Source organism: Salmo salar, chromosome 20 (genome assembly GCF_965601325.2).
Source record: "Salmo salar chromosome 20, fSalSal1, whole genome shotgun sequence".
NCBI classification, from domain to species: domain Eukaryota; kingdom Metazoa; phylum Chordata; class Actinopteri; order Salmoniformes; family Salmonidae; genus Salmo; species Salmo salar.
Window position 1 is genome coordinate 70,201,870 of NC_138310.1, and position 15,614 is coordinate 70,217,483.

The 15,614-nt window shown below is 48.2% G+C and overlaps 1 protein-coding gene across 2 annotated transcripts in view; it reads right to left on the reverse strand.

Moving 5' to 3' along the window:
• LOC106581239 (seizure protein 6 homolog) overlaps positions 1 to 15,614 on the reverse strand; it is a 207,764-nt gene that overhangs the window by 114,002 nt on the left and 78,148 nt on the right. For both annotated transcript variants that reach the window (XM_082966698.1, XM_082966697.1), the window contains exon 3: positions 14,921 to 15,054. In XM_082966698.1, the coding sequence (XP_082822824.1) occupies positions 14,921 to 15,054 (134 nt within the window). The remainder of the gene's footprint in view (positions 1 to 14,920; positions 15,055 to 15,614) is intronic.

Consider the following 15,614-nt stretch of genomic DNA (forward strand, 5'->3'; position numbering starts at 1 on the left):
GCTTGGTGGAATTGAGGGTGGTATACTATATGGACTTGGTGGAGTTGAGGGTGGTCTACTATATGGACTTGGTGGAGTTGAGGGTGAAATACTATATGGACTTGGTGGAGTTGAGGGTGGTATACTATATGGACTTGGTGGAGTTGAGGGTGAAATACTATATGGATTTGGGGAGTTGTGAGGGTGAAATACTATATGGACTTGGTGGAGTTGATGATGGTATACAATATGGACTTGGTGGAGTTGATGGTGGAATACTATATGGACTTGTTGGAGTTGAGGGTGGTATAATATATAGACTTGGTGGAGTTGAGGGTGAAATACTAATTGGACTTGGTGGAGTTGAGGGTGAAATACTACATGGACTTGGTAGAGTTGAGGGTGGTATACTATATGGACTTGGTGGAGTTGAGGGTGAAATACTATATGGATTTGGGGAGTTGTGAGGGTGGTATACTATATGGACTTGGTGGAGTTGAGGGTGAAATACTACATGGACTTGGTGGAGTTGAGGGTGAAATACTATATGGACTTGGTGGAGTTGTGAGGGTGAAATACTATATGGACTTGGTGGAGTTGAGGGTGGTATACTATATTGGCTTGGTGGAGTTGAGGGTGGTATACTATATGGACTTGGTGGAGTTGAGGGTGGTATACTATATGGACTTGGTGGAGTTGAGGGTGAAATACTATATGGACTTGGTGGAGTTGAGGGTGGTATACTATATTGGCTTGGTGGAGTTGAGGGTGGTATACTATATGGACTTGGTGGAGTTGAGGGTGGTATACTATATGGACTTGGTGGAGTTGAGGGTGAAATACTATATGGACTTGGTGGAGTTGAGGGGGGTATACTATATGGACTTGGTTTTAGTTGAGGGTGGAATACTATATGGACTTGGTGGAGTTGAGGGTGGTATACTATATAGACTTGGTGGAGTTGAGGGTGAAATACTATATGGACTTGGTGGAGTTGAGGGTGAAATACTACATGGACTTGGTAGAGTTGAGGGTGGTATACTATATGGACTTGGTGGAGTTGAGGGTGAAATACTATATGGATTTGGGGAGTTGTGAGGGTGGTATACTATATAGACTTGGTAGAGTTGAGGGTGAAATACTATATGGACTTGGTGGAGTTGAGGGTGAAATACTATATGGACTTGGTGGAGTTGAGGGTGAATTACTATATGGACTTGGTGGAGTTGAGGGTGGTATACTATATGGACTTGGTGGAGTTGAGGGTGAAATACTATATGGACTTGGTGGAGTTGTGAGGGTGAAATACTATATGGACTTGGTGGAGTTGAGGGTGGTATACTATATTGGCTTGGTGGAGTTGAGGGTGGTATACTATATGGACTTGGTGGAGTTGAGGGTGGTATACTATATGGACTTGGTGGAGTTGAGGGTGAAATACTATATGGACTTGGTGGAGTTGAGGGGGGTATACTATATGGACTTGGTGGAGTTGCGGGTGAAATACTATATGGACTTGGTGGAGTTGAGGGTGACATACAATATAGACTTGGTGGAGTTGAGGTTGGTATACTATATGGACTTGGTGGAGTTGTGTGGGTGGTATACTATATGGACTTGGTGGAGTTGTGGGTGGTATACTATTTCGACTTGGTGGAGTTGTGAGGGTGGTATACTATATGGACTTGGTGGAGTTGAGGGTGGAATACTATATGGACTTGGTGGAGTTGAGGGTGGTATACTATATGGACTTGGTGGAGTTGAGGGTGAAATACTATTTGGATTTGGGGAGTTGTGAGGGTGGTATACTATATAGACTTGGTGGAGTTGAGGGTGAAATACTATATGGATTTGGGGAGTTGTGAGGGTGAAATGCTATATGGACTTGGTGGAGTTGAGGGTGGTATACTATATGGACTTGGTGGAGTTGAGGGTGGAATATTATATGGACTTGGTGGAGTTGAGGGTGGTATACTATATAGACTTGGTGGAGTTGAGGATGAAATACTATATGGACTTGGTGGAGTTGAGGGTGAAATACTACATGGACTTGGTAGAGTTGAGGGTGGTATAGTATATGGACTTGGTGGAGTTGAGGGTGAAATACTATATGGATTTGGGGAGTTGTGAGGGTGGTATACTATATAGACTTGGTAGAGTTGAGGGTGAAATACTATATGGACTTGGTGGAGTTGAGGGTGAAATACTATATGGACTTGGTGGAGTTGAGGGTGGTATACTATATAGACTTGGTGGAGTTGAGGGTGAAATACTACATGGACTTGGTAGAGTTGAGGGTGGTATACTATATGGACTTGGTGGAGTTGAGGGTGAAATACTATATGGATTTGGGGAGTTGTGAGGGTGGTATACTATATAGACTTGGTGGAGTTGAGGGTGAATTACTATATGGACTTGGTGGAGTTGAGGGTGGTATACTATATGGACTTGGTGGAGTTGAGGGTGAAATACTACATGGACTTGGTAGAGTTGAGGGTGGTATACTATATGGACTTGGTGGAGTTGAGGGTGAAATACTATATGGATTTGGGGAGTTGTGAGGGTGGTATACTATATGGACTTGGTGGAGTTGAGGGTGAAATACTATATGGACTTGGTGGAGTTGAGGGTGAAATACTATATGGACTTGGTGGAGTTGAGGGTGGTATACTATATGGACTTGGTGGGGTTGAGGGTGAAATACTATATGGACTTGGTGGAGTTGAGGGTGGTATACTATATTGGCTTGGTGGAATTGAGGGTGGTATACTATATGGACTTGGTGGAGTTGAGGGTGGTCTACTATATGGACTTGGTGGAGTTGAGGGTGAAATACTATATGGACTTGGTGGAGTTGAGGGTGGTATACTATATGGACTTGGTGGAGTTGAGGGTGAAATACTATATGGATTTGGGGAGTTGTGAGGGTGAAATACTATATGGACTTGGTGGAGTTGATGATGGTATACAATATGGACTTGGTGGAGTTGATGGTGGAATACTATATGGACTTGTTGGAGTTGAGGGTGGTATAATATATAGACTTGGTGGAGTTGAGGGTGAAATACTAATTGGACTTGGTGGAGTTGAGGGTGAAATACTACATGGACTTGGTAGAGTTGAGGGTGGTATACTATATGGACTTGGTGGAGTTGAGGGTGAAATACTATATGGATTTGGGGAGTTGTGAGGGTGGTATACTATATGGACTTGGTGGAGTTGAGGGTGAAATACTATATGGACTTGGTGGAGTTGAGGGTGAAATACTATATGGACTTGGTGGAGTTGTGAGGGTGAAATACTATATGGACTTGGTGGAGTTGAGGGTGGTATACTATATTGGCTTGGTGGAGTTGAGGGTGGTATACTATATGGACTTGGTGGAGTTGAGGGTGGTATACTATATGGACTTGGTGGAGTTGAGGGTGAAATACTATATGGACTTGGTGGAGTTGAGGGGGGTATACTATATGGACTTGGTTTTAGTTGAGGGTGGAATACTATATGGACTTGGTGGAGTTGAGGGTGGTATACTATATAGACTTGGTGGAGTTGAGGGTGAAATACTATATGGACTTGGTGGAGTTGAGGGTGAAATACTACATGGACTTGGTAGAGTTGAGGGTGGTATACTATATGGACTTGGTGGAGTTGAGGGTGAAATACTATATGGATTTGGGGAGTTGTGAGGGTGGTATACTATATAGACTTGGTAGAGTTGAGGGTGAAATACTATATGGACTTGGTGGAGTTGAGGGTGAAATACTATATGGACTTGGTGGAGTTGAGGGTGAATTACTATATGGACTTGGTGGAGTTGAGGGTGGTATACTATATGGACTTGGTGGAGTTGAGGGTGAAATACTATATGGACTTGGTGGAGTTGTGAGGGTGAAATACTATATGGACTTGGTGGAGTTGAGGGTGGTATACTATATTGGCTTGGTGGAGTTGAGGGTGGTATACTATATGGACTTGGTGGAGTTGAGGGTGGTATACTATATGGACTTGGTGGAGTTGAGGGTGAAATACTATATGGACTTGGTGGAGTTGAGGGGGGTATACTATATGGACTTGGTGGAGTTGCGGGTGAAATACTATATGGACTTGGTGGAGTTGAGGGTGACATACAATATAGACTTGGTGGAGTTGAGGTTGGTATACTATATGGACTTGGTGGAGTTGTGTGGGTGGTATACTATATGGACTTGGTGGAGTTGTGGGTGGTATACTATTTCGACTTGGTGGAGTTGTGAGGGTGGTATACTATATGGACTTGGTGGAGTTGAGGGTGGAATACTATATGGACTTGGTGGAGTTGAGGGTGGTATACTATATGGACTTGGTGGAGTTGAGGGTGAAATACTATTTGGATTTGGGGAGTTGTGAGGGTGGTATACTATATAGACTTGGTGGAGTTGAGGGTGAAATACTATATGGATTTGGGGAGTTGTGAGGGTGAAATGCTATATGGACTTGGTGGAGTTGAGGGTGGTATACTATATGGACTTGGTGGAGTTGAGGGTGGAATATTATATGGACTTGGTGGAGTTGAGGGTGGTATACTATATAGACTTGGTGGAGTTGAGGATGAAATACTATATGGACTTGGTGGAGTTGAGGGTGAAATACTACATGGACTTGGTAGAGTTGAGGGTGGTATAGTATATGGACTTGGTGGAGTTGAGGGTGAAATACTATATGGATTTGGGGAGTTGTGAGGGTGGTATACTATATAGACTTGGTAGAGTTGAGGGTGAAATACTATATGGACTTGGTGGAGTTGAGGGTGAAATACTATATGGACTTGGTGGAGTTGAGGGTGGTATACTATATAGACTTGGTGGAGTTGAGGGTGAAATACTACATGGACTTGGTAGAGTTGAGGGTGGTATACTATATGGACTTGGTGGAGTTGAGGGTGAAATACTATATGGATTTGGGGAGTTGTGAGGGTGGTATACTATATAGACTTGGTGGAGTTGAGGGTGAATTACTATATGGACTTGGTGGAGTTGAGGGTGGTATACTATATGGACTTGGTGGAGTTGAGGGTGAAATACTACATGGACTTGGTAGAGTTGAGGGTGGTATACTATATGGACTTGGTGGAGTTGAGGGTGAAATACTATATGGATTTGGGGAGTTGTGAGGGTGGTATACTATATGGACTTGGTGGAGTTGAGGGTGAAATACTATATGGACTTGGTGGAGTTGAGGGTGAAATACTATATGGACTTGGTGGAGTTGAGGGTGGTATACTATATGGACTTGGTGGGGTTGAGGGTGAAATACTATATGGACTTGGTGGAGTTGAGGGTGGTATACTATATTGGCTTGGTGGAATTGAGGGTGGTATACTATATGGACTTGGTGGAGTTGAGGGTGGTCTACTATATGGACTTGGTGGAGTTGAGGGTGAAATACTATATGGACTTGGTGGAGTTGAGGGTGGTATACTATATGGACTTGGTGGAGTTGAGGGTGAAATACTATATGGACTTGGTGGAGTTGAGGGTGACATACTATATAGACTTGGTGGAGTTGAGGGTGGTATACTATATGGACTTGGTGGAGTTGTGTGGGTGGTATACTATATGGACTTGGTGGAGTTGTGGGTGGTATACTATTTGGACTTGGTGGAGTTGTGAGGGTGGTATACTATATGGACTTGGTGGAGTTGAGGGTGGTATACTATATAGACTTGGTGGAGTTGAGGGTGGTATACTATATGGACTTGGTGGAGTTGAGGGTGGTATACTATATAGACTTGTTGGAGTTGAGGGTGGTATACTATATAGACTTGGTGGAGTTGAGGGTGAAATACTATATGGACTTGGTGGAGTTGAGGGTGAAATACTATATGGACTTGGTGGAGTTGAGGGTGAAATACTATATGTACTTGGTGGAGTTAAGGGTGGTATACTATATGGACTTGGTGGAGTTGAGGGTGGTATACTATATGGACTTGGTGGAGCTGAGGGTGGTATACTATATGGACTTGGTGGAGTTGAGGGTGGTATACTATATGGACTTGGTGGAGTTGAGGGTGGTATACTATATGGACTTGGTGGAGTTGAGGGTGGTATACTATATGGACTTGGTGGAGTTGACGGTGGTATACTATTTGGACTTGATGGAGTTGAGGGTGGTATACTTGGGGAGTTTCAGAACTGGAAACACTTTTTAAGCAAATCTCTCTCTCACTCTCTCTACATCCCTCCCTTCCTCCACTCTGAGGCAGTGCTGGGGCAGTCAATACTGAAGACCCTATGGTCTGATGGAGCAGGGCACTAGGCAGGTGTGGGGCGTAGACCACAAAGCAGGGCAATTCCACACAGAAAATAAACTCATTCTGCCCAAGGAGTAATCCACATCAGTCTTGATCTTCTAAGGCCTACATGAAGGCAAACGTTTAAATCCTTACTCTAAAGTGGATGATAAACTGGAGTTGTTCACACCCACATTCTATAAAGCCCCCTGGCCTAGAGAAGTCCTTGGAAGTAGATTAATCCAAAAGATTTCCAGATAAGAGGAATAATCAACCCAGTCTTTAAGAAACGGGATGACACAAATCGACTATCTGACACAAATCTGACTACCTGTAACGTGTACGCTGGAAGTCAGGAAGCAAGTACAGGGAGTGCAAAATTAATAATAAACAGAACATAGTACAAAACATAGTACAAAACATAGTACAAAACATAGTACAAAACATAGTACAAAACAAGAAACACAAAAACGTACAGACATGAAATAGAAACAGAGTCAATAACGCCTGAGGAAAGAACCAAGGGGAGTGACAGATATGGGGGAGGTAATCAGGAAGGTGATGGAGTCCAGGTGAGTCTCATGAGGCGCAGGAGCGTGTAACGATGGTGGCAGGTGTGTGTAATAATGAGTAAACTGGCGACAACGAGCGCCAGAGAGAGGGAGCGGCAGTAGACTTGATACCAGCTGAAGTGCAGAGAGGTATAGAGGGGTGTATGGGGCTATAGAGGGGTGTGCCAGCTCCAGGCATAAGCGACATAAGTGGTCGATTAGGGTCCCAGGCTGCTAAGGGGCCCCCAACCCAACAACAAAAAAGAGAGTTAGAAAAGTAGAATACATACGGTGCAAGTTCAACATTTGGTTATGCATCAGCAATTTTTATTTTATAATGTCAGTCACTGACAGTCACTCAATATACCATGTCAGATAAAAAAAATGTGATTGGTAAATTAGTCTCATCAGTTATCTAAACTTGTAGTAATCATGGCCGAATACCAACCAGTCACGCAGGGCAAGTGTCCAGGGGCCCTGACCTCCAGGGGGCCCCTATTGATTTTGTTAGTCCCTCTCACTCAGATATCATGAACATGGCATAATTCATGGCAAAATGTGTAGAACTGCAGGAAATTAGCTGTAAAACTGGATTTTTTTAACTCTAAAGCATATATTTCTCTCCACCGTCATGAGTGGGGGGGTCACTAAAATACTTTGCCCACAAGGTTTGGAAGGGGCCCCCAAACAAAGCTTGCTTAGTGCCCCCAAAAGTGTAGAGCCTGCCCTGGGTGTAGAGTGTTGTAAATGGGTGTAGACTGATTGTAGAGTGGTGTTTGGTGTAGAGGGGTGTATGATGTAGATGTGTGTGTGGGGGAGTGTAGATGGGTGTAAAGGGGGTAGACTGGGTGTAGACAGGTATAGACTCAGTGTATAGTGGTGTAGAGGGGTATATGATGTAGAGGGGTGTAGAGGGATGTAGGGTGTAGAGGGGTGCAGACGGGTGGGTGTAGGGGGGTGTAGAGTGGTGTATATGGGTGTGGAGGGTGGTGGAGGGCTGTAGAGGGGTGTAGACTGAATGTAGAGGGTGTAGACAGGTGTAGAGGGTTGTTTATGGTGTAAAGGGGGGTAAACTGTGTGTAGAGGGGTGTAGACTTGATGTATAGTGATGTAGAGAGGTATATGATGTAGAGGGGTGTATAAGGTAGAGAGGTGTGGGGTGTGGGGGGGTGTAGAAGGGTCTAGTAGGATGTAGAGGGGTATAGACTGGGTGTATAGAGGTGTAGATGGTTTTATGATGTAGGGGGTGTAGAGGGGTGTAGAGGGGTATAGATTCTATGTAGTTGAGTGTAGGGTCAGGGGTGTGTAGAGGGGTATTAAGGAGGTGTAGGGGGTTGTAAAAGGGTGCAGGGTGTATGGGAATGTAATGGGGTGTAGAGGGGTATAGTATGATGTAGGGGGTGTAGAGGGGTATAGTATGATGTAGGGGTGTAGAGGGGAGTATAGGGGTGTAGAGGGCTGGGGGTGTAGAGAGGTGTAGGGGGTGTTGACAGCTGGGTGTAGGGGGGTGTTTAGTTGTGTAGATGGGTCTAGAGGGCTGTGGAGGGCTGGAGTTGTAAATGGGTGTAGAGGGGTGTAGACTGGGTGTAGAGGGGTGTAAAGGGGTATAGACTTGGTGTAGTGAGGTGTAGGTTCAGGGGGCGTAGAGGTGTGTAGAGGAGGTGTAGTGGGGTGTAGAGTGGTGTAGAAGGCTAAGGATGTAGGGGAGTGTAGTGGGGTATAGTGGAGTGTAGGGGTTGTAGGGGGACGTAGAGGGGTATAAAAGGGGTATAGACGAGTGTAGATGGGTGTAGACACTTGTAGATGGGTGTAGACAGGGATTTAGAGGGGTGTAGACACTTGTAGACTGGGTTTAGAGGGGTGTAAACACTTGTAGATGGGTGTAGACTGGGTTTAGAGGGGTGTAAACACTTGTAGATGGGTGTAGACTGGGTTTAGAGGGGTGTAAACACTTGTAGATGGGTGTAGACTGGGTTAAGAGGGGTGTAAACACTTGTAGATGGGTGTAGACTGGGTTTAGCGGGTGCAGACTCTTGTAGATGGGTGTAGACTGGGTGTAGAGGGGTGTAGACACTTGTAGACTGGGTTTAGAGGGGTGTAGACACTTGTAGACTGGGTTTAGAGGGGTGTAGACACTTGTAGATGGGTGCAGACTGGGGTTAGAGGGGTGTAGACACTTGTAGACTGATTGTAGAGGGGTGTATGGTGTAGATGGGTGTAGAGGGGTGTAGGGGGTGTATAGGGGTGTAGAGGGCTGGGGGGTGTAGTGGGGTGTAGGGAGTGTAAAGGGGTGTAGGGTGTGGGTGGGTGTAGAGGGGTGTATATGGGTGTAGAGGGCGGTGTAGTGAGGTGTAGAGGAGGTGTAGTGGGGGTAGAGGGGTGTAGAGGGCAGTGTAGTGGGGTGTAAAGGAGGTGTAGTGTGGTGTAGAGGAGGTGTAGTGGGGTGTAGAGGAAGTGTAGTGGGGTGAAGAGGAGGTGTAGTGGGGGTAGGAGGGTGTAGAGGGCAGTGTAGTGGGGTGTAAAGGAGGTGTAGTGTGGTATAGAGGAGATGTAGTGGGGTGTAGAGGGTGGTGTAGAGGGGGTAGGGGGTGAAGAGGGGTGTAGAGGGTGGTGTAGTGGGTGTAGAGGAGGTGTAGTGTGGTATAGAGGAGGTGTAGAGGGGGTAGGGGGTGAAGAGGGGTGTAGAGGGTGGTGTAGAGGGGGTAGGGGGTGAAGAGGGGTGTAGAGGGTGGTGTAGTGGGTGTAGAGGAGGTGTAGTGGGGTGTAGAGGAGGTGTAGAGGGGGTAGGGGGTGAAGAGGGGTGTAGAGGGTGGTGTAGTGGGTGTAGAGGAGGTGTAGTGGGGGTAGGGGGTGAAGAGGGGTGTAGAGGGTGGTGTAGTGGGTGTAGAGGAGGTGTAGTGGGGGTAGGGGGAGAGGCGTTGTGTGACCTATCTAGGTCAAATAGGGGAGAGGTGTTGTGTTGTAGACTGGGTGTAGAGGGGTGTAGACGGGTGTAGACGGGTTTAGAGGGCTGGGGGTATAGAGGGGGTCTATGGGGGTGTAGAGAGCTGTAAAACGGTATAGATTGGGTGTGGGGGGGGGTGTAGAGAGGTGTAGAGGAGTGTAGACTGGGTGTAGACCGGTATACATTGCTGGGGGTTTGTAGTGGGTTGTAGGGGGTGTAGAGGGCTGTAGAGGGGTGTGGAGGGGTGTAGGGGGGAGTAGAGAGGTGTAGGGTGGTTCAGAGGGCTGTATAGTGGTGTAGAGAGGTGTAAGGCGGTGTAGGGTGTATGGGGTGTATTGAGGTGTGGAGAGGTGAAGAGGTCTGTAGAGGTGTATAGACTGGGTGGAGAGGGGTGTAGAGGGTATAGAGGGCTGGGGGTGTAGACTTGGTGTAGAGGGGTGTAAATGTGTGTAGAGGGGTGTAAATGTGTGTAGAGAGCTGTAAAGGGGTGTAGAAGGGTGTAGAGGGCTGGAGGGTGTGGGGGGTGCAGAGGGGTGTAGGGTGTATAGTGGGGTGTAGATGGGTGTAGCATGCTGTAGAGGAGTGTAGACTGGGCGAAGAGGCATGTAGAGGGGTGTAGTTGGGTGTAGAGGGCTGTAAGGGTTGTAGAAGGGTGTAGAGAGATGGGGGTGTAGTGGGTTGTAGGTGGGTATATTGGGATGTCGAGGGGTGTAGACTTGATGTAGATTGGTGTAAAAGGGTTTAGAGGGCTGTGGGGTGTAGTGGGGTGTAGGGATGTGTGCAGAGGGGTGTAGACTGGTGTAGATGGGTGTAGAGAGATGTACAGATTGTAGAGGGTTGGGGGTTTAGTAGAATGTAGGGGGTTGTAGAGGTGTGTAGACGGTTGTAGAGGGCTGGAGGTATAGAGAGGTGTAGAGGGGTGTAGAGGTGTGTAGACGGGTGTAGAGGGCTGGAGGTATAGGGAGGTGTAGAGGGGTGTAGAGGTGTGTAGACGGTTGTAGAGGGCTGGAGGTATAGGGAGGTGTAGAGGGGTGTAGAGGGTTGTAGGCGTGTGTAGACGGTTGTAGAGGGCTGGAGGTGTAGGGAGGTGTAGAGGGGTGTAGAGGGTTGTAGAGGGGTGTAGACGGGTGTAGAGGGCTGGAGGTATAGGGAGGTGTAGAGGGGTGTAGGTGTGTGTAGACAGGTGTAGAGGGCTGGAGGTGTAGAGGGGTGTAGAGGGTTGTAGGTGTAGAGGGGTGTAGAGGGTTGTAGAGGGGTGTAGACGGGTGTAGAGGGCTGGAGGTATAGGGAGGTGTAGAGGGGTGTAGGTGTCTGTAGACAGGTGTAGAGGGCTGGAGGTGTAGAGGGGTGTAGAGGGTTGTAGGTGTAGAGGGGTGTAGAGGGTTGTAGAGGGGTGTAGACGGGTGTAGAGGGCTGGAGGTATAGGGAGGTGTAGAGGGGTGTAGGTGTGTGTAGACAGGTGTAGAGGGCTGGAGGTGTAGAGGGGTGTAGAGGGTTGTAGGTGTAGAGGGGTGTAGAGGGGTGTAGAGGGTTGTAGGTGTGTGTAGACAGGTGTAGAGGGCTGAAGGTGTAGAGGGGTGTAGAGGGCTGTAGAGGTGTGTAGACGGTTGTAGAGGGCTGGAGGTATAGAGAGGTGTAGAGGGGTGTAGAGGGTTGTAGAGGTGTGTAGACGGTTGTAGAGGGCTGGAGGTGTAGAGAGGTGTAGAGGGGTGTAGAGGGTTGTAGAGGTGTGTAGACGGGTGTAGAGGGCTGGAGGTATAGGGAGGTGTAGAGGGGTGTAGAGGGTTGTAGAGGTGTGTAGACGGGTGTAGAGGGCTGGAGGTATAGAGAGGTGTAGAGGGGTGTAGAGGGTTGTAGAGGTGTGTAGACGGCTGTAGAGGGCTGGAGGTATAGAGAGGTGTAGAGGGGTGTAGAGGGTTGTAGGTATAGAGAGGTGTAGAGGGGTGTAGAGGGTTGTAGAGGTGTGTAGACGGCTGTAGAGGGCTGGAGGTATAGAGAGGTGTAGAGGGGTGTAGAGGGTTGTAGGTATAGAGAGGTGTAGAGGGGTGTAGAGGGTTGTAGAGGTGTGTAGACGGGTGTAGAGGGCTGGAGGTATAGAGAGGTGTAGAGGGGTGTAGAGGGTTGTAGAGGTGTGTAGACGGCTGTAGAGGGCTGGAGGTATAGAGAGGTGTAGAGGGGTGTAGAGGTGTGTAGACGGGTGTAGAGGGCTGGAGGTGTAGAGAGGTGTAGAGGGGTGTAGAGGGTTGTAGAGGTGTGTAGACGGGTGTAGAGGGCTGGAGGTATAGGGAGGTGTAGAGGGGTGTAGAGGGTTGTAGAGGTGTGTAGACGGTTGTAGAGGGCTGGAGGTATAGGGAGGTGTAGAGGGGTGTAGAGGGTTGTAGAGGTGTGTAGACGGGTGTAGAGGGCTGGAGGTATAGGGAGGTGTAGAGGGGTGTAGAGGGTTGTAGAGGTGTGTAGACGGGTGTAGAGGGCTGGAGGTAGAGGGAGGTGTAGAGGGGTGTAGAGGGTTGTAGAGGGGTGTAGACAGGTGTAGAGGGCTGGAGGTGTAGAGAGGTGTAGAGGGGTGTAGAGGGTTGTAGAGGTGTGTAGACGGTTGTAGAGGGCTGGAGGTGTAGAGAGGTGTAGAGGGTTGTAGGTGTGTGTAGACAGGTGTAGAGGGCTGGAGGTGTAGAGGGGTGTAGAGGGCTGTAGAGGTGTGTAGACGGTTGTAGAGGGCTGGAGGTGTAGAGAGGTGTAGAGGGTTGTAGGTGTAGAGAGGTGTAGAGGGGTGTAGAGGGTTGTAGGTGTGTGTAGACAGGTGTAGAGGGCTGAAGGTGTAGAGGGGTGTAGAGGGCTGTAGAGGTGTGTAGACGGTTGTAGAGGGCTGGAGGTATAGAGAGGTGTAGAGGGGTGTAGAGGGTTGTAGAGGTGTGTAGACGGTTGTAGAGTGCTGGAGGTGTAGAGAGGTGTAGAGGGGTGTAGAGGGTTGTAGAGGTGTGTCGACGGGTGTAGAGGGCTGGAGGTATAGGGAGGTGTAGAGGGGGTGTAGAGGGTTGTAGAGGTGTGTAGACGGGTGTAGAGGGCTGGAGGTATAGAGAGGTGTAGAGGGGTGCTAGAGGGTTGTAGAGGTGTGTAGACGGTTGTAGAGGGCTGGAGGTATAGAGAGGTGTAGAGGGGTGTAGAGGGTTGTAGATGGGTGTAGAGGGCTGGAGGTGTAAAGAGGTGTAGAGGGTTTAGAGGGGTGTACATGGGTGTAGACGGTGTAGAGGGGTGTAGAATGGTTTAGAGGGATGTAGACTAGTGCAGATGGGTGTAGAGAGATGTAGACTGGGTTGGGTAGGCTGTAGGGGGGTGTAGAGAGGTGTAGGGTGGTTTAGAGGGCTATAGAGTGGTAGAGAGGTGTACAGGGGTATAGGGGGAGTAGAGAGGTGTAGGGTGGTTTAGAGGGCTGTAGAGTGGTGTAGAGAGGTGTACAGGGGTGTAGGGGGGAGTAGAGAGGTGTAGGGTGGTTTAGAGGGCTGTAGAGTGGTGTAGAGAGGTGTACAGGGGTGTAGGGGGGAGTAGAGAGGTGTAGGGGGGTTTAGAGGGCTGTAGAGTGGTGTAGAGAGGTGTACAGGGGAGTAAGGGGGAGTAGAGAGGTGTAGGGTGGTTTAGAGGGCTGTAGAGTGGTAGAGAGGTGTACAGGGGTATAGGGGGAGTAGAGAGGTGTAGGGTGGTTTAGAGGGCTGTAGAGTGGTGTAGAGAGATGTACAGGGGTATAGGGGGAGTAGAGAGGTGTAGGGTGGTTTAGAGGGCTGTAGAGTGGTGTAGAGAGGTGTACAGGGGGTGTAGGGGGGTTTAGAAAGGGGTGTAAAGGGGTATAGAGGGGTGTAAAGGGGTGTAGAGGGCTGGGGGTGTAGTAGGCTGTATGGGGTGAAGAGGGGTGTGGGGGTTTGTGGTGAAGGGGGGGCTTAGACGCTGTAGACGGGTGTAGACTGGGTGTAGAGGGGTTTAGAGGGTTGTAGAGGGGTGTAGGGGGCTGTAGAGGGGTGTAGAGGGGTGTAGAGGTGTGTAGAGGGCTGTTGGGTCTAGGGGGTGTAGATGGGTGTAGACTATGTGTAGACGGTTGTCGAGAGGTATAGAGCGCTGGGGGTGTAAGGAGTGTAGAGAGGTGTAGAAAGCCGTAGATGGGTGTAAAGGGGTGTAGATGGATATAGAGTGGTGTAGATTGCATGTAGAAGGGTATAGATTGATGTAGATACAGTGTGGTGAGCTTTAGTGTGGTGTAGAGGGGCTGTATGGTGTAGAGGGGTGTAGAAGGGTGTAGCGGGATGTACGTGGGTGTAGAGGGTGGTGTGGACTAGGTGTAGAGGGGTTTAGCAGGTGTAAAGGCGTGATCCAAACATTGTCTAAATCCCATAGTATTTAGTCAATCAACCCGAGGGTAAGGTCTCTTTAATCAAGTTAAGAGGATCTGTGGAGACATTTTAGCAGGAAGGCATTAAAAGTGTCCCGTAGACAAACAAAAAGACTGGACACATAATCCATAAGTAATTGATGAAGAGAAGAAGATCTAAATCTAAATCACTTAGAATAATTAAAGACAATTAGAGAGAAGATGGATAAATACATGTGCTGCTGTCCCGGGTGATAGAAAGCGCAGGCAGGCAATGAGAGGAGGAACAGAGGAGAGGAGGAATGTTCACCTCTCCACCCTCCTCCTCCTCATTTTCTCCTCTTTCTCTGAAGACAGGAAGCAGCTGGGATGCATCATTGAGAATGATTTGTGGTACATATCCATTTTCATCCAAAATATATTAGGCCAAACATCTGGACGGTCAGAGGGGTAATGGCTATTGTATATTTTATGAGAGCAGGAAGTTTAGCTGGAGAGTTAATCATGTGAATGAGGCGGTTCAGGTGGAGGCAGATTCCCTGTTCAAATCACTGTGTCAGCTTCCAAAGGTCAGTCGCTGCGGAATGACAGTAAATACCTTGGCGACTGAGTGGCCATCATCATTTTGAAGAACTAGTGTGCTATTGCCAATGAGCCAAATGGCTATTTTGGATGTTGCATTTGGATATCTAATGTCATTTCTCGACAGGATGTGCCAGTCTTGTGTGTTGCCATGTTTAATCTATCATCTTTTTATAGACAATCACTGCTTTTGATGGACACAATGAGGACTCTTCTGGCAATAATAGTGGCAGTCTGACCTGTATCTCTACTCCATAGCCCATGTAGACCGTGACGGTGTAGGTGCAGTCCACAGAGGAGTAGTAATGAGAGATGGATGGCTGGGGCGTCTCTATGTAGCCCTCTGGTGATGTCAAGTTGAAGATGCAGGGACCTGCAAGGACAGAAAATACAGAGAGCGAAACATTGAGGACCAGTGACACCCCCTAACTAACCGGCATGGGGGGGAACGATCTGGAGAAGACTGCCCAGAGCAGATTGCGTTGGAGAGGTTTCGTCGATGGCCTATGCCCCAACAGGAGCGATGGGTCTAAGTAAGTAAGACACCCCCTCACTCCAAAAGAACCCTCCCAGGTCCCATTCTCTCTCTCACTCACACCAGCCCCCCCACTTTAATAGTGTGGGGCCCTCTCTTTCTCTCCTCTTTGGTTGTGTGCTCGAGGGACAGATCAGGTGGAGGGAATGACCACAGACTATTTTCTGGTTGCCTTGAGGTCTTTCTGTTCGACTGCCTTCTTTTATTTCTATCTTTGAGTTTCCTCCAGAGAGAGGGATGACAACAGGACGTTACTGTGTGCTTGTGTGTGTGCTTCATATGTAGCCCTCATCCTCCACATACAACACTCGTTCTGCCAGTCACATTCTGTTATAGATCCCCAATGCACACAATTCCCTGGGTCGCTCGTCTTTTCAGTTCGCTGCAGCTATCGACCA